At 53.3% G+C, this 26738-nt stretch overlaps 1 protein-coding gene across 2 annotated transcripts in view; it reads right to left on the reverse strand.

Annotated features, from left to right (window-relative positions):
- The window catches only part of SLX4 (SLX4 structure-specific endonuclease subunit), a 102329-nt gene that overhangs the window by 47883 nt on the left and 27708 nt on the right, over window positions 1-26738 (reverse strand). For both annotated transcript variants that reach the window (XM_075318217.1, XM_075318216.1), the window contains exons 10-11: window positions 1230-1376; window positions 38-207 (exon numbers count right to left, since the gene is read on the reverse strand). In XM_075318217.1, coding sequence (XP_075174332.1) covers window positions 38-207; window positions 1230-1376 — 317 coding nt within the window. The remainder of the gene's footprint in view (window positions 1-37; window positions 208-1229; window positions 1377-26738) is intronic.

The following is a 26738-nucleotide window of genomic DNA, read 5'->3' on the forward strand; positions in this document are numbered from 1 at the left end:
TATCCTTGTTTTGCTCTTCGGCTGAGATATTACATACCTGCGCGCCAGCTCACAGACATGGGGCAGGCAATGACTGGGAATGTCAGTGGTGGCTGAATATAAGAACGTGAGGAAGCAGAGGGCAGCCTCCGCAGACACATCGTTGAGTAGGAGACGTCGAGCTCTTCCTGTGCTAGATTCATCTACCCAGAAGCCTTCAGAGTGGATCTAGAAAACAGGATCAGACAATTGGGAAAGAAAGAAAAAAAAAAGAAAAGAAGGCAGGAAAGGAAGTAGGGAAAGGAGGAAAGGAAAGGAAGGAAGGGAAGGGGAAGGAAAAGGGACAGGTAAGGGAAAGGAAAGGGAAAGGAAAGGAAAGGGAAAGGAAAGGGACAGGAGAGGGACAGGAAAGGGAAAGGGAAAGGAAAGGGAAAGGAAAAGGGAAAGGAAAAGGGAAAGGAAAGGGAGAGGAAAAGGGAAACGAAAGGGAATGGAAAGGGAACGGAAAGGAAAAGGTAAGGAAAGGGAAAGGGATAGTAAAAGGAAAGGGAACGGAAAGGGAAAGGGAAAAGAAAGGGAAAGGAAAGGGAACGGAAAAGGAAAAGAAAAGGGAAAGGAAAGGGAACGGAAAGGGAAAGGAAAAAGAAAGGGAAAGGAAAGGGAAAGGAAAAGGGAAAGGGAAGGGAAAGGAAAAGGGAACGGAAAGGGAATGGAAAAGGTAGGAAGGAAGCAAAACAACTGAAGTAAATGGTACATTGTACGGGGAACCCGAGTAAGCCCCCCCCCTCACCCTTCCCTATGGTCACACACTAAAAAGGTTGTCCACTACTTTTACATTGATGGCCTATCCTTAGGATAGGTCATCAGTGTCTGACGGGCCGGGATCTAAGACCCTGCACCCTGTCAGAACCCTGTTCTCTGTGTCGGCGGCAGCACAGGCAGCTTTGGAAATGCTCAGTCCCAGAGCTGCACCGTCTTCCGATAGCGGTTGAGGCCGGGTACAGCACATCGGCCTCCTATTTGTTTCAATGGGCGGTGGATGTGCGGTGCCCATGAGAAGACAGGGCAGCTCCGTAACTGAGCCTTTTTGGCTGTTACCACCAGCACCTAAAACACCTGATTGGTGGGAGTGCCGGAACCTGTTTATGAGACATTGCTGACCTATACTTAGGAAAGTCTATCAATGCAAAAGTAGTGGACAACCCCTTTAATACTTCATTTAAGAAAACCCTATAAAAACTATCACTTACGGCTTCAACCAGCAGGGGGCAGCGTGCATAGAGCACAAACATATGGGCATGGAGCACCTCCCCGCAGTCAGTCTGCAGCTGAGCGTCACTCAGATGGGGGTTGTTCACCATCTCCATGAAGTCGGCTGACAGCACAAGCAATGGGATCTAAGAAAATCAAAAAACAAGGAGACAGATATAGTCATATGAAAAAGTTTGGGCACCCCTATTAATGTTAACCTTTTTTCTTTATAACAATTTGGGTTTTTGCAACAGCTATTTGCGTTTCATATATCTAATAACTGATGGACTGAGTAATATTTCTGGATTGAAATGAGGTTTGTTGTACTAACAGAAAATGTGCAATCTGCATTTAAACAAAATTTGACCGGTGCAAAAGTATGGGCACCCTTATCAATTTCTTGATTTGAACACTCCTAACTACGTTTTACCGACTTACTAAAGCACTAAATTGGTTTTGTAACCTCATTGAGCTTTGAATTTCATAGGCAGGTGTATCCAATCATGGGAAAAGGTATTTAAGGTGGCCACTTGCAAGTTGTTCTCCTATTTGAATCTCCTATGAAAAGGGGCATCATGGGCTCCTCAAAACAACTCTCAAATGATCTGAAAACAAAGATTATTCAGCATAGTTGTTCAGGGGAAGGATACAAAAAGTTGTCTCAGAGATTTAACCTGTCAGTTTCCACTGTGAGGAACATAGTAAGGAAATGGAAGAACACAGGTCCAGTTCTTGTTAAGCCCAGAAGTGTCAGGCCATGAAAAATATCAGAAAGGCAGAGAAGAAGAATGGAGAGAACAGTCAAGGACAATCCACAGACCACCTCCAAAGACCTGCAGCTTCATCTTGCTGCAGATGGTGTCACTGTGCATCGGTCAACAATACAGCGCACTTTGCACAAGGAGAAGCTGTATGGGAGAGTGATGCGAAAGAAGCCGTTTCTGCAAGCACGCCACAAACAGAGTCACCTGAGGTATGCAAAAGCACATTTGGACAAGCCAGTTACATTTTGGAGGAAGGTCCTCTGGACTGATGAAACAAAGATTGAGTTGTTTGGTCATACAAAAAGACGTTATGCATGGAGGCAAAAAAACACGGCATTCCAAGAAAAGCACTTGCTACCCACAGTACAATTTGGTGGAGGTTCCATCATGCTTTGGGGCTGTGTGGCCAATGCCGGCACTGGGAATTTTGTTAAAGTTGAGGGTCGCATGGATTCAACTCAGTATCAGCAGATTCTTGACAATAATGTGCAAGAATCAGTGACGAAGTTGAAGTTACGCAGGGGATGGATATTTCAGCAAGACAATAATCCAAAACACCGCTCCAAATCTACTCAGGCATTCATACAGAGGAACAATTACAATGTTCTGGAATGGCCATCCCAGCCCCCAGACCTGAATATCATTGAACATCTGTGGGATGATGTGAAGCGGTTGTCCATGCTCGGCGACCATCAAACTTAACTGAACTGGAATTGTTTTGTAAACAGGAATGGTCAAATCTACCTTCATCCAGGATCCAGAAACTCATTAAAAGCTACAGGAAGCGACTAGAGGCTGTGATTTTTGCAAAAGGAGGATCTACAAAATATTAATGTCACTTTTATGTTGAGGTGCCCATACTTTTGCACCGGTCAAATTTTGTATAAATGCGGATTGCACATTTTCTGTTAGTACAATAAAAAGAGAATTTTGTTTACTTACCGTAAATTCTTTTTCTTATAGTTCCGTCTTGGGAGACCCAGACCTTGGGTGTTTAGCTTCTGCCTCCGGAGGACACACAAAGTACTACACCTAAAAGGTGTAGCTCCTCCCTCTGAGCTTATACACCCCCTGGTGAACCAGTCACAACCAGTTTAGTGCAAAAGCTGAAGGAGAATAGCCACCCACAAGTAGAACAGAGCAAGAGCCGGAACAAGCGGAGACTCTGTCCATGACAACAGCCGGTGAAAACACACGGAACAAGGAAATTGCCAACAGGCAACAGGGAGGGTGCTGGGTCTCCCAAGACGGAACTATAAGAAAAAGAATTTACGGTAAGTAAACAAAATTCTCTTTTTCTTTAACGTTCCTTTGGGAGACCCAGACCATGGGACGTTCCAAAGCAGTCCCTGGGTGGGAAATAAACAAAAAAACTAAGAAGTAGGCAGAAACCTAACTTCAAAAATGGGCGACCGCCGCCTGAAAGATGCGTCTGCCCAAGCTCGCATCTGCCGAAGCATGAGCATGCACTTGGTAGTGCTTCGAGAAGGTATGCAGGCTAGCCCAAGTGGCAGCCTGACAGACTTGCTGAGCCGTAGCCTGGTGCCGAAAAGCCCAAGAGGCACCGACAGCCCTGGTCGAGTGTGCTTTGATCCCCGGCGGGGGAGGAGCCTGCGAACTTTGGTAGGCGTCCGAATTGGTCGAACTAATCCAACGGGCTAAGGTCGGTTTAGAAGCAGAGAGACCCTTGCGCCGACCTGTGGTTAGCACAAAAGAAGGGAATTTTGTTTACTTACCGTAAATTCCTTTTCTTCTAGCTCCAATTGGGAGACCCAGACAGTGGGTGTATAGCTACTGCCTCTGGAGGCCGCACAAAGAACTACACTTAAAAGTGTAAGGCCCCTCCCCTTCTGGCTATACACCCTCCCGTAGGAGTACGGATTCCTCAGTTTTAGTACCAAAGCAAGAAGGAGGAAAGCCAATAACAGTTTCAAAAACAAATTCAATCCGATAACAAGATCGGAGAACTTAAGAAACAACATGAACAACATGTGCACCCGAAAAACGAAACCCTAAGAACAAATAGGGCGGGTGCTGGGTCTCCCAATTGGAGCTAGAAGAAAAGGAATTTACGGTAAGTAAACAAAATTCCCTTCTTCTTTTTCGCTCCTAATTGGGAGACCCAGACAGTGGGACGTCCAAAAGCAGTCCCTGGGTGGGTAAAAAGATACCACATGAACGGGCTGTCAGACAGCCCTTTCCTACAGGTGGGCCACCGCCGCCTGAAGGACCTGTCTACCTAGGCTGGCATCTGCCGAAGCGTAGGTATGCACTTGATAGTGTTTGGTAAACGTGTGCAGACTCGACCAGGTAGCCGCCTGGCACACCTGCTGAGCCGTAGCCTGATGCCGCAATGCCCAGGACGCACCCACGGCTCTGGTAGAATGGGCCTTCAGTCCAGATGGAATCGGAAGCCCAGCAGAACGGTATGTGTGAAGAATTGGTTCCTTGATCCACCGCGACAGGGTGGATTTGGAAGCTTGCGATCCCTTATGCTGACCAGCGACTAGGACAAAGAGCGCATCAGAACGGCGCAGAGACGCCGTGCGAGAAATGTAAATCCTGAGTGCTCTCACCAGGTCCAACAGATGTAAACCTTTTTCAAATTGGTGAACTGGATGCGGACACAAAGATGGCAAAGTGATATCCTGATTGAGATGAAAGGAAGAAACCACCTTGGGAGAAAACTCTGGAATTGGACGCAGTACTACCTTGTCTTGGTGAAACACCAGGAAGGGAGATTTGCAAGATAACGCCGCTAGCTCGGACACTCTTCGAAGAGACGTGACCGCCACAAGAAAAACTACTTTTTGTGAAAGCCGAGAAAGGGAAACCTCTTTCAAAGGCTCGAAAGGCGGCTTCTGGAGAGCAATGAGAACCTTGTTCAGATCCCAGGGTTCCAATGGCCGTCTGTAAGGAGGAACGATATGACAAACTCCTTGGAGAAACGTGCGTACTTTAGAAAGCCGTGCCAAGCGCTTCTGAAAGAATACGGATAGCGCGGAGACTTGACCCTTAAGAGAGCTAAGCGACAAACCTTTTTCCAACCCAGACTGCAGGAAGGAAAGAAAAATTGGCAATGCAAATGGCCAGGGAGAAACTCCCTGAGCCAAGCACCAAGCTAAGAATATCTTCCACGTCCTGTGATAGATCTTAGCTGAGGATGGTTTCCTAGCCTGTCTCATTGTGGCAACAACTTCATGAGATAAACCTGAGGCCGCTAGGATCCAGGACTCAATGGCCACACAGTCAGGTTCAGGGCCGCAGAATTCAGATGGAAAAACGGCCCTTGAGACAGTAAATCTGGACGGTCTGGCAGTGCCCACGGTTGGCCTACCGTGAGATGCCACAGATCCGGGTACCACGACCTTCTTGGCCAGTCTGGAGCGACGAGAATGGCTCGATGGCAGTCGGACCTGATTTTCCTGAGAACTCTGGGTAACAATGCTAGAGGTGGGAACACATAGGGTAGTCGGAATTGCGACCAATCCTGAACCAAGGCGTCTGCCGCCAGCGCTCGGTGATCGTGAGACCGTGCCATGAAAACTGGGACCTTGTTGTTGTGCCGTGACGCCATCAGATCGACGTCCGGCGTCCCCCAGCGGCAACAGATCTGCTGAAACACGTCCGGGTGAAGGGACCATTCTCCTGCGTCCATGCCCTGGCGACTGAGAAAGTCTGCTTCCCAGTTTTCCACGCCTGGAATGTGAACTGCGGATATGGTGGACGCTTTGCTCTCCACCCACGTCAAAATCCGCCGGACTTCTTGAAAGGCTTGGCGACTGCGTGTTCCCCCTTGGTGGTTGATGTACGCCACCGCCGTGGAATTGTCCGACTGAATCTGAATCTGCTTGCCTTCCAGCCATTGTTGGAAGGCTCGCAGAGCAAGATAGACTGCTCTGATTTCCAGAACATTGATCTGCAGGGTGGACTCTTCCTGAGTCCACGTCCCCCCTAGGAAATGCATGAGGCGCCTCAGTGAGTGCGACTGACTCTGAAGGAGAGATTGCACTCCTGTCCGTAGCGAACACTGCTTGTCCAGTGGAAGCTTCACTATCGCTGAGAGAGTATGAAACTCCATGCCAAGATAAGTCAGAGATTGGGTCGGGGTTAGATGAGACTTTGGAAAGTTGATAATCCACCCGAAACTCTGGAGAGTGTCTAGTGCCACCTTCAGACTGTGTTGGCATGCCTCTTGAGAGGGTGCCTTTATAAGCAGGTCGTCTAGATACGGGATGACCGAGTGACCTTGCGAGTGCAGAACAGCTACTACTGCTGCCATGACCTTGGTGAAGACCCGGGGGGCTGTTGCCAGACCGAAAGGTAACGCTACGAACTGCAGGTGTTCGTCGTGTATGACGAAGCGTAGGAAACGCTGATGCTCTGGCGCAATCGGCACGTGGAGATACGCATCTTTGATATCTATTGATGCTAGAAAATCTCCTTGAGACATTGCCTTCGCACAAAGCTAAAACTGAGGAATCCGTACTCCTACGGGAGGGTGTATAGCCAGAAGGGGAGGGGCCTTACACTTTTAAGTGTAGTTCTTTGTGCGGCCTCCAGAGGCAGTAGCTATACACCCACTGTCTGGGTCTCCCAATTAGGAGCGAAAAAGAAAGAGAGGTGCACCGCCTAAGCGCAGCAGTGCGAGACACATAAATCCGGAGAGCACGCACCAGATCTAGAGTATGTAGAGCTTTTTCAAAGCGATGAACAGGGGCCGGACAGAAGGAAGGTAGGGTAATGTCCTGGTTAAGGTGGAAGGGAGAAACCACCTTAGGAAGAAAGTCCGGAGTCGGACAGAGAACCACCTTGTCTTGATGAAAGACTAAAAAGGGTGACTCCGAGGAGAGCGCAGCCAAATCAGAAACTCTCCTGAGAGAAGTTATAGCAACCAGAAAGGCCACTTTCTGTGAGAGACGATACAAAGAAACCTCCCTTAGAGGCTCAAAGGGGGGTTTCTGCAAGACCGTGAGAACCAAGTTAAGGTCCCAGGGGTCCAAGGGCCGCCGGTAAGGCGGGATGATGTGAGATGCGCCCTGCATGAAGGTGCGGACCTGAGCCAGCCGAGCGAGACGCCGCTGGAACAGGACTGACAGGGCCGAAACCTGTCCCTTGAGAGAGTTGAGGGACAGACCTAGCTGCAGACCAGACTGTAGAAAAGACAGAAGGGTCGGCAAGGAGAATGGCCAAGGAGGATGGCCGGAAGAGCGACACCAGGACAGAAAAATTTTCCAAGTCCTGTGATAGATCTTAGCGGACGAAGACTTACGGGCCCGAGTCATAGTGGAGATGACTTCAGGGGGAATACCAGAAGCCGTCAAAATCCAGGACTCAAGAGCCACGCCGTCAATTTGAGGGCCGCAGAATTCGGGCGGAAGAACGGACCTTGCGAGAGTAGGTCTGGACGGTCCGGGAGAGGCCACGGCATCTCTACGGACAGTTGGAGCAGGTCCGGATACCAAGCTCGCCTGGGCCAGTCCGGTGCAATGAGGATGACTCGACGACCCTCCATTCTGATCTTGCGCAGGACTCTGGGCAAGAGGGCTAGAGGGGGAAACACGTAGGACAGACGAAACTGGGACCAGTCCTGAACCAGAGCGTCCGCGGCGAAGGCCTGAGGACCGTGGGAGCGAGCCACGTAGACACTTTGTTGTTGTGACGGGATGCCATTAGGTCCACGTCCGGAGTGCCCCACTTGCGGCAGATCGACTGAAATACTGCCGGGTGCAGGGACCACTCGCCACCGTCCACGCTTTGACGGCTGAGATAATCTGCCTCCCAGTTGTCCACGCCTGGGATGTGGACTGCGGATATGGTGGACCTGGAGTCCTCCGCCCATTGAAGAATGCGTTGTACCTCCATCATTGCCAGGCGGCTGCGTGCCCCGCCTTGATGGTTGATGTAGGCAACCGCTGTCGCGTTGTGTGACTGGACTCGAATGTGCCTGCCCGCCAGCAGATGGTGAAATGCTAGGAGAGCTAGAAGTACGGCTCTGATTTCCAGCACATTGATTGAAAGGGCTGACTCGGACGGAGTCCAAGTGCCCTGTGCTCTGTGGTGGAGACATACCGCTCCCCAGCCGGATAGGCTGGCATCCGTGGTGAGAATCACCCAGGACGGGGCCAGGAAGGAGCGCCCTTGGGACAGGGAGAGGGGCCGAAGCCACCACTGAAGAGAGCTCTTGGTCCGTGGCGACAGAGCCACTAACCTCTGCAAGGAGGAAGGCCGCTTGTCCCAACAGCGGAGAATGTCCAGCTGCAGAGGACGCAGATGGAACTGGGCAAAGGGAACCGCCTCCATGGAGGCCACCATTTGACCCAGCACCTGCATCAGACGCCTGAGGGTATAACGGCGGGGCCTCAGGAGAGAGCGCACCGCCAACTGGAGTGACAGCTGTTTGTCTAAGGGCAACTTCACAAGTGCCGGCAAAGTCTCGAACTGCATCCCTAGGTACGTGAGACTCTGGGTCGGAGTCAGAGTGGATTTGGGCAGATTGACAAGTCACCCGAATTGGGCTAGAGTGCTGAGAGTGAGCGAGACACTCCGCTGACAGTCTGCGCTGGATGGCGCTTTGACTAGAAGGTCGTCCAGGTAGGGGAGCACTGCCAACCCCTGAAGGTGCAGAACTGCGCAATCACGGCTGCCATGACCTTGGTGAAAACCCGAGGGGCCGTGGCTAACCCGAAGGGGAGAGCCACGAATTGGAAATGATCGTCTCCTATTGCAAAGCGTAGCCAATGCTGGTGTGAAACCGCAATGGGCACATGCAGATAGGCATCTCTGATGTCGATGGACGCCAGGAAATCCCCTTGGGTCATTGAGGCAATGACTGATCACAGAGACTCCATGCGAAAATGCTGCACCCGAACATGCTTGTTGAGAAGCTTGAGATCCAGGATGGGCCTGAAGGTACCGTTCTTTTTGGGAACTAGGAAGAGGTTTGAGTAGAAACCTCTGAATCGTTCCCGTCCGGGAACTGGTACAATTACTCCGTTGGCCTGCAAGGCTGCCACGGCCTGTGAAAAGGCGGCGGCCCTGGAGCAGGGGGGAGTTGAGAGAAAAAATCTGTTTGGCGGGCTGGATAGAATTCTATCCTGTAGCCGTGGGAGATGATATCTCTCACCCACTGATCGGAGACGTGTTGAAACCAAGCGTCGCCAAAGTGGGAGAGCCTGCCACCGACTAAGGACGTGGCTGGATCGGACAGAGAGTCACGAGGAGGCTGCCTTAGTGGCAGCAGCTCCTGCGGTCTTCTGCGGACGCGCTCTGGAGCGCCAGTTGGATTTCTGGTCCTTGGCTGAGTTAGCGGACGAGGCGGAGGGCTTAGAGGACGACCAGTTGGAGGAACGAAAGGAGCGAAACCTCGACTGAATCCTACCCTGGGCAGGTTTCCTGGTCTTGGTTTGTGGCATGGAAGTACTCTTCCTGCCAGTAGCCTCTTTAATAACTTCATCCAGCTGTTCACCGAACAGCCGGGAACCAGCAAAAGGGAGCCCAGCAATGTACTTCTTTGAAGAAGCATCTGCCTTCCACTCTCGAAGCCACAAGGTCCTGCGGATAACGAGGGAATTAGCCGAGGCCACCGCAGTGCGGTGAGCAGCCTCTAGCATGGCAGACATGGGATAGGATGAAAAAGCTGAAACTTGAGAAGTTAAGGCAACCATCTCGGGCATAGATTCCTTGGTGAGGGAATGCATCTCCTCCAGACTATCAGAGATGGCTTTGAGGGCCCACACTGCTGCAAAAGTTGGAGAAAACGTGGCCCCCACCGCTTCATACACGGATTTGGCCAGAAGGTCAATCTGACGGTCAGTGGAATCCTTAAGTGAGGTGCCGTCAGCCACCGACACAACGGTCCGGGCTGAGAGCCTAGACACCGGGGGGGTCTACCTTTGGGGAGTGAGCCCACTCCCTGACCACCTCAGGTGGAAAGGGAAAACGGTCATCAGAACCACGCTTTGGAAAGCGTTTGTCAGGACAGGCCCTGGGTTTGGTCACAGCGGTCTGAAAACTGGAGTGGTTAAAGAACACACTCTTCACTCTCTTAGGCGAGGTAAACTGGTGCTTTTCTGCCAGAGAGGGGAGCTCCTCTGACACTGGCGGATTCAGATCCAGTACAGAATTAATGGAAGCAATCAAGTCACTAACTTCTGAGTCACCCTCGGACAGATCAATGGGGCACATGGAGTTAGCCTCCAAGCTCCCTGTATAGGCATCCTCCTCATCCTGCGAGTCCTCAGCCCTTGAATCAGAGCCACGGGATGAGGAGGGAGAGGGAACCCTGCGGAGCCTCTTAGACGGACGGGGTCCGTGCACTGATGATAAATCCTCTGTGAGCGCCAGACCTAAAGGCCCCTTAGCAAGAGCATTAGAGGCACCCTGTGATGCATATTCATCAACGTCCTGGACAGAAGTCCCATGGACTCAGCAAATGACTGGGAGATAGACCTAGAAAAGGATTCTACCCAGGCCGGGGGTTCAGCCACAGGTGCAGAGGCAGCCGGAGAGACCACTGGGGGTGAGGCTCCAGGCTGTGGCACCTCCAAGTTAGAGCACACCTCACAATGTGGATAGGTGCTCGGCTCAGGCAGCAGGAGCTTACATGCAGTGCATGCAGAATAAAGCTTTGGAGCCTTGCTCCTTGTGTGAGACATGCTGCTGGTATACAGAGGTCCACAACCGGAGACCGGCTGTGGCTTACCAGACCACTGGAAGCGGTGTTGTGTGCCCTCCAGATCCCGAAGCCCGGACCCCCAATGCACAGCACCTCAGCACGGATGCAGAGTGCAGGACGGGCCAGAACAGAGTGAAACCTGCCCAAGAAAGAAGGGAATTTTGTTACTTACCGTAAATTCCTTTTCTTCTAGCTCTTATTGGGAGACCCAGACGATTGGGTATAGCTACTGCCTCCGGAGGCCACACAAAGCACTACACCAAAAAGTGCAAGGCCCCTCCCCTTCTGGCTATACCCCCCCGTGGTATCACGGGTTCTCCAGTTTTAGTGCCAAAGCAAGAAGGAGGAAAGCCAATAACTGGTTTAAACAAATTAACTCCGAGTAACATCGGAGAACTGAAAAACCGTTCAACATGAACAACATGTGTACCCGCAAACAACAAAAAAATCCCGAAGGACAACAGGGCGGGTGCTGGGTCTCCCAATAAGAGCTAGAAGAAAAGGAATTTACGGTAAGTAACAAAATTCCCTTCTTCTTCAGCGCTCTATTGGGAGACCCAGACGATTGGGACGTCCAAAAGCTGTCCCTGGGTGGGTAAAGAAATACCTCATGTTAGAGCTGCAAAACAGCCCTCCCCTACGGGGGTGTCACTGCCGCCTGCAGGACTCTTCTACCTAAGCTGGCATCCGCCGAAGCATAGGTATGCACCTGATAATGCTTGGTGAAAGTGTGCAGACTCGACCAGGTAGCTGCCTGGCACACTTGTTGAGCCGAAGCCTGGTGTCGTAATGCCCAGGACGCACCCACGGCTCTGGTTGAGTGGGCTTTTAGCCCTGAAGGAACCGGAAGCCCCGCAGAACGGTAGGCCTCTAGAATTGGTTCTTTGATCCATCGAGCCAGGGTGGCTTTAGAAGCCTGCAACCCCTTGCGCGGACCAGCGACAAGGACAAAAAGTGCATCGGAACGGCGCATGGGCGCCGTGCGGGAAATGTAGATTCTGAGTGCTCTCACCAGATCTAGCAAACGTAAGTCCTTTTCATACCGGTGAACCGGATGAGGACAAAAGGAAGGCAAGGATATATCCTGATTAAGATGAAACGAGGATACGACCTTAGGGAGAAACTCCGGAATGGGGCGCAGCACTACCTTGTCCTGGTGGAACACCAGGAAGGGAGCCTTGGATGACAGAGCTGCCAGCTCCGACACTCGCCGAAGCGATGTGATCGCAACAAGAAACGCCACTTTCTGTGACAGGCGAGAAAAGGAAACTTCCTTCAGAGGCTCGAAAGGCGGCTTCTGGAGAGCAACTAGTACCCTGTTCAGATCCCATGGATCTAACGGCCGCCTGTACGGGGGCACAATATGACAGACCCCCTGCAGGAACGTGCGCACCTTAGGAAGACGTGCTAGACGCTTCTGAAAAAACACGGATAGTGCCGAGACTTGCCCTTTAAGGGAGCTGAGCGACAAGCCCTTTTCTAACCCCGATTGCAGGAAAGAAAGAAAAGTGGGCAATGCAAATGGCCAGGGAGACACTCCCTGAGCGGAACACCAGGATAAGAAAATCTTCCACGTTCTGCGGTAGATCTTAGCAGAAGTCGACTTTCTAGCCTATCTCATTGTGGCTACAACTCCTTGGGATAATCCTGCAGACGCTAGGATCCAGGACTCAATGGCCACACAGTCAGGTTCAGGGCCGCAGAATTCTGATGGAAAAACGGCCCTTGGGACAGTAAGTCTGGTCGGTCTGGAAGTGACCACGGTCGGCCGACCGTGAGATGCCACAGATCCGGATACCACGATCTCCTCGGCCAGTCTGGGGCGACGAGTATGACGCGGCTGCAATCGGATCTGATCTTGCGTAAGACTCTGGGCAAGAGTGCCAGAGGCGGGAATACGTATGGGAGCCGGAACTGCGACCAATCTTGTACTAAGGCGTCTGCCGCCAGAGCTCTTTGATCGCGCGACCTCGCCATAAATGCCGGGACCTTGTTGTTGTGCCGGGACGCCATTAGGTCGACGTCCGGCACTCCCCAGCGGCGACAGATTTCCTGAAACGCGTCCGGGTGAAGGGACCATTCCCCTGCGTCCATGCCCTGGCGACTGAGGAAGTCTGCTTCCCAGTTTTCGACGCCTGGGATGTGAACCGCGGATATGGTGGATGCTGTGTCTTCCACCCACATTAGAATGCGCCGGACTTCTTGGAAGGCTTGCCGACTGCGCGTCCCTCCTTGGTGGTTGATGTATGCCACCGCTGTGGAGTTGTCCGACTGGATTCGGATCTGCTTTCCTTCCAGCCACTGTTGGAAGGCTAGTAGGGCAAGATACACTGCCCTGATTTCCAGAACATTGATCTGAAGGGTGGACTCCTGCGGAGTCCACGTTCCCTGAGCCCTGTGGTGGAGAAAAACTGCTCCCCACCCTGACAGACTCGCATCTGTCGTGACCACTGCCCAGGACGGGGGCAGGAAGGATCTTCCCTGAGACAATGAGGTGGGAAGGAGCCACCATTGTAGAGAGTCCTTGGCCGTCTGGGAGAGGGAGACTTTCCTGTCTAGTGACGTTGACTTTCCGTCCCATTGGCGGAGAATGTCCCATTGAAGTGGGCGCAGATGAAACTGCGCAAAGGGAACTGCTTCCATGGCTGCCACCATCTTCCCTAGGAAGTGCATGAGGCGCCGCAAGGGGTGCGACTGACCCTGAAGGAGAGATTGCACCCCTGTTTGTAGTGATCGCTGTTTGTTCAGCGGAAGCTTCACTATCGCTGCTAGAGTATGGAACTCCATGCCAAGATACGTGAGTGATTGGGTCGGTGACAGGATCGACTTTGGAAAGTTGATGATCCATCCGAAAGACTGTAGAGTCTCCAGCGTAGCATTCAGGCTGAGTTGGCATGCCTCTTGAGAGGGTGCCTTGACCAGTAGATCGTCTAGGTAAGGGATCACCGAGTGTCCCTGAGAGTGCAAGACTGCTACCACTGCCGCCATGACCTTGGTGAAGACCCGTGGGGCTGTCGCAAGACCGAATGGCAGAGCTACGAACTGAAGATGGTCGTCTCCTATCACAAAACGTAGAAAACGTTGATGTTCTGTAGCAATTGGCACGTGGAGATAAGCATCTTTGATGTCTATTGAGGCAAGGAAGTCTCCTCGAGACATTGAGGCAATGACAGATCGTAGGGTTTCCATCCGGAACCGCCTGGCGTGCACATGTTTGTTGAGCAGTTTTAGGTCCAGAACAGGACGGAATGAGCCGTCCTTTTTTGGAACCACAAAGAGATTGGAGTAAAACCCTCGACCCTGTTCCTGAGGAGGGACAGGGATACCTACTCCTTCCGCTCTTAGGGAGTCCACCGCCTGCCGCAGAGCATCTGCTCGGTCTGGATGTGGGGAGGTTCTGAAGAATCGGGCTGGAGGACGAGAACTGAACTCGATTCTGTACCCGCGAGACAAAATGTCTGTCACCCACCGGTCCTTGACCTGTGACAGCCAAATGTCGCAAAAACGGGAGAGCCTGCCCCCGACCGGAGATTCGGCGGGAGGGGGCTGGAAGTCATGAGGTAGCCGCTTTGGAAGTGGTTCCTCCATTTGCTTTCTTGGGGCGTGCGTGAGCCCGCCAGGAATCTGAGTTTCTTTGCGTCCTCTGAGACCCTTTGGACGAGGTAAATGGTGTCTTGCCCGAACCTCGAAAGGACTGAAACCTCTGCTGCCACTTTTTCTGATGAGGTTTGCTTGTTCTGGGCTGGGGTAAAGATGAGTCTTTACCCTTGGACTGCTTAATGATGTCAGCCAATGGCTCGCCAAACAGTCTATCTCTAGATAAAGGCAAGGTGGTTAAACATTTTTTGGAACCAGCATCTGCCTTCCAGTCCTTTAACCACAAGGCTCTGCGCAAAACTACCGAATTGGCGGACGCCATGGAGGTGCGGCTGGTAGATTCTAGGACCGCATTGATAGCGTAAGACGCAAACGCAGACATCTGCGAGGTAAGGGACGCCACTTGTGGCACTGCTGGATGTATGATAGCATCCACTTTTGCTAAACCAGCTGAAATAGCCTGGAGAGCCCATACGGCTGCGAATGCCGGAGCAAACGACGCGCCGATAGCTTCATAGACAGATTTTAACCAAAGGTCCATCTGTCTGTCATTGGCATCTTTAAGTGAAGCGCCATCCTCCACTGCAACTATGGACCTAGCTGCAAGTTTGGAAATCGGGGGGTCTACCTTTGGACACTGGGTCCAGCGCTTGACCACATCAGGGGGGAAAGGATAACGTGTATCCCTAGAACGTTTAGAGAAACGTCTTTCTGGGTGAGCGTCGTGTTTCTGGATTGATTCTCTGAAGTTAGAGTGATCCAACAAAGCACTCAATTTACGCCTGGGATAGAGGAAACGAAACTTCTCCTGCTCTGCAGCTGCCTCTTCTGCTGAAGGGGCTGGGGGAGAAATATCTAACAGCCTATTGATGGCTGAGATGAGGTCGTTTACCATGGCGTCCCCATCAGGGGTATCCAGGTTGAGAGGGGTTCCAGGAGTGGATTCCTGATCACTCTCTTCAGACACCTCACAGGGAGACTGATTGCGCTGAGACCCTGAGCAGTGTGATGACGTTGAGGGTCTTTCCCAGCGAGCCCGCTTAGGGTGGCTGGGGCTATCATCTGAGTCATAATCCTCAGCTTGTGAAGCCGGGGACCCCCTTGTAGTCTGGATTGGATCCAGCTGAGGGGGGCCAGAGGACAGAGACCTCGCCCAGTCCAAAGACTGAGCCCCAGACATGGATTGCAAAGTTTCAAGGATTTTTGCCATAGTCACAGACATTCTATCAGCAAAAACTGCAAAGTCTGTCCCTGGCGCCGGGGCAGAACTTACAAGCGTCTCAGCCTGGGACACTACCTCTCCGGACTCCGGCTGGCGAAGCAGCACCGGATCGGAGCATTGCACACAATGGGGGTCATCGGAGCCTGCTGGTAGAGCAGCCCCACATGCAGCACACGCAGTGTACACAGCCCTTGCCTTGGCAGCCTTGCGTTTTGTGGATGACATGTTGCTGCTTCCTCAGAGCGATCTGGGTATCCAGCCAGGAAGCGACCTCACAGTGCAAGAAATAAATATATCTATATATCTGGTAGACAGTACACCAATACACAGTGAGGCACTAGAGGGGCCAGCACTGAAATGCCGCTTACCGCCCGCTTAAGAGCGGGTGTGTGTGGTCGCCAAAAAGCCCCCCCAGTCCAGGTCTCCCAGAGCCTGCGTCCTTCCTCCAGCCAGACTGCATGTAATGGCTGCCGGCGTCCTAGGAGAGGGAGGAGGGCGGGCCCTGGGCGTTCCTGACTAAGAGCGGGAAGCCTGCTTCCCTCTGTGCCTAGTGAGAGGGCTGGAGCATGTAAATCAGGCTCCAGCCCTCGTCGCTGCTGCGAAACAGCGTCTCTCCCCTACCCTGATTGACAGGGTGGGGGCGGGAACGAAGCGGAGCTAGGCCGCAAAAGCCGGGGACTGGATTTATAAACGCCGCCGCCGTAAAAGCGCGGTCGGCGTGTCCCCGGCGCACCACAAGTCACAGCAGCGCCGCCCGGTCCAGTGGGGGTCGGCGCTGCGTTCCCACAACACAAAGTCCCCCAGTAAACTGTAGGAACACTAACTCCAACGTTACGGTCCCCGGCGCACTACAACACCCAGCCAGCCCGGAGTGTGTCTGTGCCTGCCGGGGACACAGAGTACCTGTATGATGCAGGGCCTTGTCCCTGATTGTACTCCTGCTCCATATCCATCAGGTTCAACTGGGTCTGTGGATGGAGCCCGGCGTCAGAGCTTAGAGGCCGGCAGGATCCCACTTCCACAGAGCCCTACAAGGGGATGTGGAAGGAAAGCAGCATGTGGGGCTCCAGCCTCTGTACCAGCAATAGGTACCTCAACCTTACAACACCATCCACGGGTGAGAAGGGAGCATGCTGGGGGCCCTATATGGGCCCTCTTTTCTTCCATCCGAAATAGTCAGCAGCTACTGCTGACTAAAATCTGTGGAGCTATGTATGGATGTCTGACCTCCTTCGCACAAAGCTTGAAAACTGGAGAACCCGTGATACCACGGGGGGGTATAGCCAGAAGGGGAGGGGCCTTGCACTTTTTGGTGTAGTGCTTTGTGTGGCCTCCGGAGGCAGTAGCTATACCCAATCGTCTGGGTCTCCCAATAGAGCGCTGAAGAAATGGCCGCCGGAGCGAAGAGAGGGGGCGGAACCTTGGGCGTCCCTGTAGGAAGGGCGGAATCTGGAGGGCCATAGAGGCCTGCAGGGGGGAAGTCGCACACAAGCAGTGAGGAGGGTCCCTCCCCTGTGCAGGACGGCCACTGGGAGGGGCCATGCCTGTCCCTCAGCATGAGTGACATGCGAGGGCAGGTAACAGAAACTAGGCCTCCAGCGAAGCCGGGGCCTAAATTTAAGCAGCGAGGCCGACACGCAGGCACCATCGGCGCGGTTCTCGATCGAAAAGCCAGAGGACCGGCCGGAAATGCTAAAGAAGGGAATTTTGTTTACTTACCGTAAATTCCTTTTCTTCTAGCTCCAATTGGGAGACCCAGACAATTGGGTGTATAGCTATTGCCTCCGGAGGCCACACAAAGTATTACACTCAAAAGTGTAAGGCCCCTCCCCTTCTGGCTATACACCCCCAGTGGGATCACTGGCTCATCAGTTTTAGTGCCAAAGCAAGAAGGAGGAAAGCCAATAACAGGTTTAAGGACCAATTCAATCCGAGGAACATCGGAGAACTGAAACCATTCCACATTAACAACATGTGTACCCGAAAAAACCGAAAAAACCCCCGAGAAAACAGGGCGGGTGCTGGGTCTCCCAATTGGAGCTAGAAGAAAAGGAATTTACGGTAAGTAAACAAAATTCCCTTCTTCTTTGTCGCTCCATTGGGAGACCCAGACAATTGGGATGTCCAAAAGCAATCCCTGGGTGGGTAAAAGAATACCTCATGATAGGGCCGTCAAACGGCCCTCTCCTACAGGTGGCCAACCGCCGCCTGAATGACTTATCTACCTAGGCTGGCGTCTGCCGAAGCGTAGGTATGCATCTGATAATGCCTGGTAAAAGTAAGTAGACTCGACCAGGTGGGTGCCTGACACACCTGCTGAGCCGTAGCCTGGTGCCGTAATGCCCAGGACGCACCCACGGCTCTGGTAGAATGGGCCTTCAGCCCTGAAGGAACCGGAAGCCCAGTAGAACTGTAGGTTTCAAGAATTGGTTCCTCGATCCTCCGAGCCAGGGTGGATCTGGAAGCTTGCGACTCTTTACGCCGACCAGCGACAAGGACAAGAGTGCATCCGTGTAGAACCTGAGTGCTCTCACCAGATCCAACAGCTGCAAATCTTTCTGAAGTTGGTGGACTGGATGAGGACACAAAGAAGGTGAGGTGATATCTTGATTGAGATGAGAGTGGGATACCACCTTATGGAGAAATCCCGGAATTGGGCGCAGAACTACCTTGTCCTGGTAAAGGACCAGGAAGTAAGATTTGTATGAGAGCGTTACTAGCTCGAAAACTTCTCCTAAGAGCCGTGACCGTACTAGAGAGGCCACTTCCCGTGAAAGGTGGGAAAGAAGGATTTTTGTGTACTCACCGTAAAATCTCTTTCTCTGAGTCTTCATTGGGGGACACAGGACCATGGGTTATGCTGCTGTCACTAGGAGGCTGACACTAAGTAAACAGAAAAAGTTAGCTCCTCCCCAGCAGTATAACCCCTGAGCCGGAGGCGGGCTCAATCAGTTTAGTGCACAAGCAGTAGGAGGAGAATCAAACCATTCTGGATAATACAGATAAAAACTATGAATAGTAGTCGTGTGACCAGTGGCCTGGGGAAATAGCCACTGAGGTAACCGACAGGAAATATATATAACAAATAACACAAGCAGGGTGGGTGCTGTGTCCCCCAATGAAGACTCAGAGAAAGAGATTTTACGGTGAGTACACAAAAATCCTTCTTTCTCTATCGTTTCATTGGGGGACACAGGACCATGGGACGTCCAAAAGCAGTCCCTGGGTGGGAAGAAAAACCATCACCGGAGATAGGAAGGTAACCGTTTCCCCGTCGGGCTTGCGCCAGACTTACAAGCACCTACGTTGTTACAGGTGTGTCACTGCCACCCGCAAACCTTACTCCAAGGCTGGCCGTTGCCGAAGCTTGGGTGTGAGCCTGGTAGAAACTAGTAAAGGTATGCCGACTAGATCGGGTGGCGGCCCAGGGAACCTGGACGGTCGACATCTGTAGTCCAATCGCCCAAGGGGTATCCCTTGCTCGGTAGACCGCGGCGGAAGTCCGCCCTTCATGCGATAGTCTTCACACATGGAGTAATGGATCCATGTGAACAAATCAGGCCCCTGGCGCCGGCATGGGCCTATTGGGACCGGGTGGAAGGGTGGACTGGTTGTCGGTGTAACCGAAAAGGGTGTCCTGCAGACATGTAAGACTGAGGGCTTGTACCAGTTCTGGAACGAACTAGGCCCCTTCCCGGCTGAGAGAGGAGACTAGAACCGAAAACTGAATACTAAACACCTCTTCTGGAAGGAAACAGCGAGCTGCCTTGGACAGAAACGAAGAGTTCTGGCCGGAGCCTCCCCCTGTCCTGCTGGAGGCGCTGGAAAACAAAAAGGGGAGAAGAACGACAAGAGGGCTGTCCGCCCTGATGCTGTCTGTAACAACGAGATGGCCACGAGGCGCCCACCTAACAAAAACAGGTGGAGCCGGGAAAAAGGGGGTACCTTGAACGAACCCCTCACTGGAAAAAGAATCCACGTTTTTGGTGAAACGATGAAACAGCCGAGCCAGATGGACGCTTCTCAGAGCGAAGGCTCTGATTGGATGACGGAAGTGAAAAGACTCCGAAAAAATCCGAAGCGAAACGGGCCAACAACTGGCCCATACAGGGACGCGCGAGAGGGTCGCATTCGGATCTGACTGGAAGAATGCCAGCAAAAAAGAGGGAAGATGTGGTCCTCACCCACCGGGGGAGCTCTTTCCTAGTGGAAATAAATCCTGGAGGAAACTTGATTCCCGGCCCTCAACGTTGTCTGTAATCCTCTTGTCAACAGCCTGACTGAGGCAGTACCCGGGATCCACTGGTGAGGCCGTCGAACTTGGGGCCTTTGAGTCCCGGTAGAGGAGAGGGGCCCCGACACAGATAACTTGGCGGTCGGGAAGGAGCCCCGGGGCCTCCGTGAGGAGTTGAGTAGGCTCTGCGAAGTATGCTCGCCTGGGTCACTCCAGAGGCATCGTTGCCTTGGTCCATCCTGAGAACCCTCGAGACCATGGGAAGCTGCGGGAAGATGCAGGAGAACCTGAACAGGCTACACGACCGGTCGAGGGAGTCGCACCTAGACCAGAGCAGGTGGTACACTCGAAGCACTATTGACTTGAAAGTTGGAACGGGAGAACAATAAGTCCACGACTGGAGGTCTTCCCTCGCCCGTGAACTGACTGGTGACTTCCCTGTTGAGGAGCACTTTTCCTAAGGGAGGTCTTTCCTACCGAAAAAATCGGCCGTCCAAAACGTCCATGCCAGGGATGGACTGACCGAGATAGCGAGTTAATGGACCCGTCCCAGGGCAAAATCTTCTTGGTCTCTTCCTTTGCCATGACACTCTCTGGGTCTACCTGGTGGATGATGTGACAGGAACCTGACTGGGCAAGGCCCGACCCAGAGAAGAATTTTAGCCGTGCTAACCGGATGGCTCTGGCTTCCGGAATGTTGAAGAGGAAACAACGCTCTAGGGCTGACCCTCGGGACCGTGCCGAGGAAAAAGTGGGGGTAGCATACCCCAGCACGGGAGACTGGTGACGGTTGAGAATATCCTCCAGCGGAGGGAAGGGAAGCTTCTCAAGGGACGATTTCGAAGACTGGTCCACTATGAGAAAATTGGCGGATCAACCGTGAAGACGGAACCCTCTTTGTCTCCGATCTTCAGTGTGGTCCACTGGAGAGAAGGGGTGAAATCTGGTACGTGCACCGTCGCTATCACCTGCACAAACTGCCGAGGGCTCGCATAGCCAAAACGGGAGCGGGTGGCAAGGGTACGCGGAACTCTGTGCCAGGAAGGAAACTATTCCTGCGTGAGGAGTACTTCCTCCTGAATGGGCTCGAAAAAACCGTGCCTAAGGGATGATGGACCGAGCCGGGGTCTGGGAGGACTCGTTCCGGTATCTCAGCTACTCTAGTAGCGGAAAGTGAATATGACGGTCTAACCTCAAGCAAGGAACCTTGAAGGGAGAACCCTGGACCTCCCGGCCGTACTTGGGCGTAGAGAACCTAGCAGCCCTGTAGAGTAGGGTGCGCAGGGACAGAGATCCCTGTCAGCGCTCTTATAAAAAACTGGAACGGTCCACTGCCACGCAAGGCGGAGGGGCTGTTGGAGGAATAGAGGCTTCCTGACGAGAGCGGCGTGAACGGCTGGAACCTAGTGTGAGGGGACGATCCTGATGCCTCTGGAGCGATGCAGGGAAAGGGATGAACCCTTCCCTTACGTAGTCTAGGGGAGAGAAGTACTCTACCCTGACGTAGCCAAGGGGGGCCACTGAACTCGCCTATCTTCAGAGGGGCGTTCCCTAAGGACCGAAGGGAAGTCAGTGGCCTCCTAGATGCCGAATCTGCGTACCTGATCCCGAGTCAGAGGCCTCGACGGGTGGACACACTGATGGTAGAGGCTCAGGCCGAGCGGCAGGCAGGCCCCAGGTATGTGAAGAGAGGGTACTCACTGAAGATGATAACCAGTCCTGGGACAGCCTAGGTGGAACTTGGTCCGCTGCGTATGGAGTTCGCTGATTCTCCGAGGGACGCCACGTTCGGGACGAGAAACCCGGAGGAACACAGGCGGGTCGACTACAGGGTGGGGTGCCCCTTCCATTTGGAGCCCCCTTTCTAGAAGGGGTAATGACAATAAAAGGACTTACCACCGGTAAAAATCGAGGCCTGGGATTATCCGTGAAAACGCAGTCACACGGCGAACTGTATTCCAATGAAACCGCAGGGGCCTGCCCTCTTCGTCTCTGCAAGGTAACTGCCCCCTCTCTCCAGAGCCCTACGGGGGAATGATAATGACCAAAATACACGACTTACCGCTGGTAAACGCCGTGTCTGGTAGATGTCTGTGGTCAACGACTCCAGTGTAGCATGGTCATACTCTCCGAAAACCCCTTTGGAGAAGGGAATAATGACAATGACATGGCTTACCGCTGGTAAACGTCGTGTCTGGTGGATGTCTGTGAACACGCGGTAACTCGGCGAACTCTGGATGTCCCCCGAGCACATCAAGGGTCTGCTCCAAACGCCCTAAAGGAGACCTGGGTGCACAGAGAGAAGAGGGGCTGTCCGTAGCCTTACGGCCTGACTCACCGTTTCGAGCATGCTATTCGTCCTGCGCCAAAACATCCAGGTCCTGCTCGGAGTCCAGCGGAGGTGGAAAGCCTGGGCCATCACCCGGGAGGTCGGAAGACTACCGGAGGAGGGGCAGTCTGGACCTTGGGAATAAGGTGGAAAAACTGGGGGGCCACGAAAGGCGAGACCTGGCGGGTCCGCTTCTAGCCTAGGCAAAAAGTCCCTGGTACGGAACTCGTCTCCCCGAGGGCATGGCGCCGTTTTGTGGATGGTATGACCAAGCGTCGGCGGGGGACGCGGCGCATGTGCACGAACCCGAGGGACGTCAGCGAGGGAATATCTGGCCTGAGACAGGGTATTAACCAGCCGACAGGGGCGAGATACAGGGGCGTGCGGAGCCAGTGACTGCGGTAGCTGTCAACCCCAATCTGCCATTATGTGCGGAAAATTACCATTAAGGAAAACGCAAACTTGAGGTACCGGCCCCAAATAACAAAAAACTCAGCTCTGAGAGCTCTATAGACTAACCCTATGGGATGTGTCTGATGCAAGCCCGAAAAAGGTACCTGAAGGGGTTAAAAAATATAATGTACAAAACGCCAGCCCTGAGTAAAAAACCCCACTGTATTTAATAAACATGGAAGACTTGGGTCTATTTTCCCCTGATATACAGGCTGCTGCAGCGTCAGCAAACCGCATACCAGGAGTTTGACATAATCCCCTTTTTTTTTTTTTTTTTTTGATGAACGCTGGGGAGGCTGGAGGCGGGCCCAGGAGAGCGGGAAAAAGCATCCACCGCCCCCACTGTGATGCCTGGGGCTGAGTGGAGGGCGGAGACGGAGCGGCCGGCGGCCAATAGCGATGCGGCGGGGGGCGGGCCTGTGACGCCGGAGACAGGGCCGAAGCCGGGGCCTAAATTTTGAGGCAGCCGGCGCGTGTGATCTAGAGACCGCGGTTCTACCCGCGGGAGCGGCGGCGCGGCAGCTGGAACCGGCCGAGCACTGCGGGTGTAGAGAGGACTCCAGGGCCGGATGGGGACGTGGCTGGTGGCGCCCGGTGAGTAGGCCCGGACTGGGGCCTAAATTTTGCAACAGCCGGCGCAGGAAAAAGTAGCGACCGACGGTCCTACCTGCGGGAGCGGCAGCGCGCAGCAATGTCCGGGCACCGGCCGAGGTGCTCGGTGACTGTGAGTAGGCCCGGACCGGGGCCTATATCTTGAAGCCGCCCGGGAGAAGGTAGGGGGAGTGTCCTACCTGGTCGGCGGCGCCGCATCTGGCAGTGTGCAGGCGTGGAGCTCTGCACTTGTGTCTGCGTGCTCCGCACACCGGAGGGCTGGCTGCGGGCCGCAGAAGAAGAATGAGGCAGGCAGGCAGGCAGGCAGGCAGGGAGGTGGACGCCGGTGGGGGCAGGGAGCCCCCTGTAGTGAAGCAGCGCTGCGGGCCCGATCATCATCCAGACGCGCTGCGAGGTCCAGTCCCTGCTGTATGCCCCTTGCACCCTTTGGGGTGATACCGCAGGGTGAATAGGGGGTGCCCCGGAAGGAATAGCCCCACATGCCAACCCGGGAGTGGTACCGTGGAATTGGACGGGGGAGAGGGCCCGACGAGTCAAGCTTCTGCGACCCAGGGGAGTGGTACCCACACGGGCTGCGAGAGCTGAGTAGAGAGAACGATACCTGCAGAAAAAAAAGAATTCCAACAGATGAGAGCGACGAGCGTCGCCGAGAGAAAAAATGAAAAAAATATACGCAAAAAATCAAGTGGCTGAAGGGGGCCCAGTCGGCCCACATCAGCCTCCTACGACACTAAGCAAAAAACTGATTGAGCCCGCCTCCGGCTCAGGGGTTATACTGCTGGGGAGGAGCTAACTTTTTCTGTTTACTTAGTGTCAGCCTCCTAGTGACAGCAGCATAACCCATGGTCCTGTGTCCCCCAATGAAACGATAGAGAAAGGGAAAATCTTTCCTAGGCTCGAAAGGCGGCTTCTTAAGAGCAATTAGAACCTTGTTCAGATCCCAGGGCTCTAACGGCCGCTTGTACGGAGTGCTGAGAAGACAAACTCCCTGCAGGAACGTGCGTACCTGCGGAAGTCGTGCTAGGCGTTTCTGAAAAAATACAGATAGCGCTGAGACTTGTCCCGAGAGGGAGCTGAGCGACAACCCATTTTCCAACCTAGATTGCAGGAAGGAAGGAAACATAGACGATGGAACCGGCTTGGGAGAAACCCCTTGAGCCGAGTACCCAGATAAGAATATCTTCCACATCCTGTGGTCAATCTTGGCGGACGTTGGTATCCTAGTCTGTCCCATGGTGGCAACCACGTCCTGAGATAATCCTGAAGACGCAAGGCTCCAGGACTCAATGCCACACCGTCAGGTTGAGGGTCGCAGAATTCAACTGGAAAAGAAGGGAATTTTGTTACTTACCGTAAATTCCTTTTCTTCTAGCTCTTATTGGGAGACCCAGACGATTGGGGTATAGCTACTGCCCTCCGGAGGCCACACAAAGCACTACACCAAAAAGTGCAAGGCCCCTCCCCCTCTGGCTATACCCCCCCGTGGTATCACGGGTACTCCAGTTTTAGTGCCAAAGCAAGAAGGAGGAAGCCAATAACTGGTTTAAACAAATTAACTCCGAGAAAACATCGGAGAACCGAAAAACCGTTCAACATGAACAACATGTGTACCCGCAAACAACAAAAAAATCCCGAAGGACAACAGGGCGGGTGCTGGGTCTCCCAATAAGAGCTAGAAGAAAAGGAATTTACGGTAAGTAACAAAATTCCCTTCTTCTTCAGCGCTCTATTGGGAGACCCAGACGATTGGGACGTCCAAAAGCTGTCCCTGGGTGGGTAAAGAAATACCTCATGTTAGAGCTGCAAAAACAGCCCCCCCCTACGGGGATGTCACTGCCGCCTGCAGGACTCTTCTACCTAAGCTGGCATCCGCCGAAGCATAGGTATGCACATGATAATGCTTGGTGAAAGTGTGCAGACTCGACCAGGTTGCTGCCTGGCACACCTGTTGAGCCGAAGCCTGGTGTCGTAATGCCCAGGACGCACCCACGGCTCTGGTTGAGTGGGCTTTAAGCCCTGAAGGAACCGGAAGCCCCGCAGAGCGGTAGGCCTCTAGAATTGGTTCTTTGATCCATCGAGCCAGGGTGGCTTTAGAAGCCTGCAATCCCTTGCGCGGACCAGCGACAAGGACAAAAAGTGCATCGGCACGGCGCATGGGCGCCGTGCGGGAAATGTAGATTCTGAGTGCTCTCACCAGATCTAGCAAACGTAAGTCCTTTTCATACCGGTGAACCGGATGAGGGTAAAAGGAAGGCAAGGATATATCCTGATTAAGATGAAACGAGGATACGACCTTAGGGAGAAACTCCGGAATGGGGCGCAGCACTACCTTGTCCTGGTGGAACACCAGGAAAGGAGCCTTGGATGACAAAGCTGCCAGCTCAGACACTCGCCGAAGCGATGTGATCGCGACAAGAAACGCCACTTTCTGTGATAGGCGAGAAAAGGAAACTTCCTTCAGAGGCTCGAAGGGCGGCTTCTGGAGAGTAACTAGTACCCTGTTCAAATCCCATGGATCTAACGGCCGCTTGTACGGGGGCACAATATGACAGACCCCCTGCAGGAACGTGCGCACCTTAGAAAGACGTGCTAGACGCTTCTGAAAAAACACGGATAGTGCCGAGACTTGCCCTTTAAGGGAGCTGAGCGACAAGCCCTTTTCTAACCCCGATTGCAGGAAAGAGAGAAAAGTGGGCAATGCAAATGGCCAGGGAGACACTCCCTGAGCAGAGCACCATGCTAGGAAAATCTTCCACGTTCTGTGGTAGATCTTAGCCGAAGTCGACTTTCTAGCTTGTCTCATTGTGGCTACGACTCCTTGAGATAATCCTGCAGACGCTAGGATCCAGGACTCAATGGCCACACAGTCAGGTTCAGGGCCGCAGAATTCTGATGGAAAAACGGCCCTTGGGACAGTAAGTCTGGTCGGTCTGGCAGTGACCACGGTCGACCGACCGTGAGATGCCACAGATCCGGATACCACGATCTCCTCGGCCAGTCTGGGGCGACGAGTATGACGCGACTGCAATCGGATCTGATCTTGCGTAACACTCTGGGCAAGAGTGCCAGAGGTGGAAAGACGTATGGGAGCCGGAACTGCGACCAATCTTGAACCAATGCGTCTGCCGCCAGAGCTCTTTGATCGCGCGACCTCGCCATGAATGCCGGTACCTTGTTGTTGTGCCGGGACGCCATTAGGTCGACGTCCGGCACTCCCCATCGGCGACAGATTTCCTGAAACACGTCCGGGTGAAGGGACCATTCCCCTGCGTCCATGCCCTGGCGACTGAGGAAGTCTGCTTCCCAGTTTTCTACGCCGGGGATGTGAACTGCGGATATGGTGGAGGCCGTGGCTTCCACCCACATCAGAATCCGCCGTACTTCCTGGAAGGCTTGCCGACTGCGTGTCCCCCCTTGGTGGTTGATGTATGCCACCGCTGTGGAGTTGTCCGACTGAATTCGGATCTGCCTTCCTTCCAGCCACTGCTGGAAGGCTAGTAGGGCAAGATACACTGCTCTGATTTCCAGAACATTGATCTGGAGGGTGGACTCCTGCGGAGTCCACGTCCCCTGAGCCCTGTGGTGGAGAAACACTGCTCCCCACCCTGACAGACTCGCGT

Source organism: Anomaloglossus baeobatrachus, chromosome 7 (assembly GCF_048569485.1).
Source record: "Anomaloglossus baeobatrachus isolate aAnoBae1 chromosome 7, aAnoBae1.hap1, whole genome shotgun sequence".
Lineage (NCBI taxonomy): Eukaryota > Metazoa > Chordata > Amphibia > Anura > Aromobatidae > Anomaloglossus > Anomaloglossus baeobatrachus.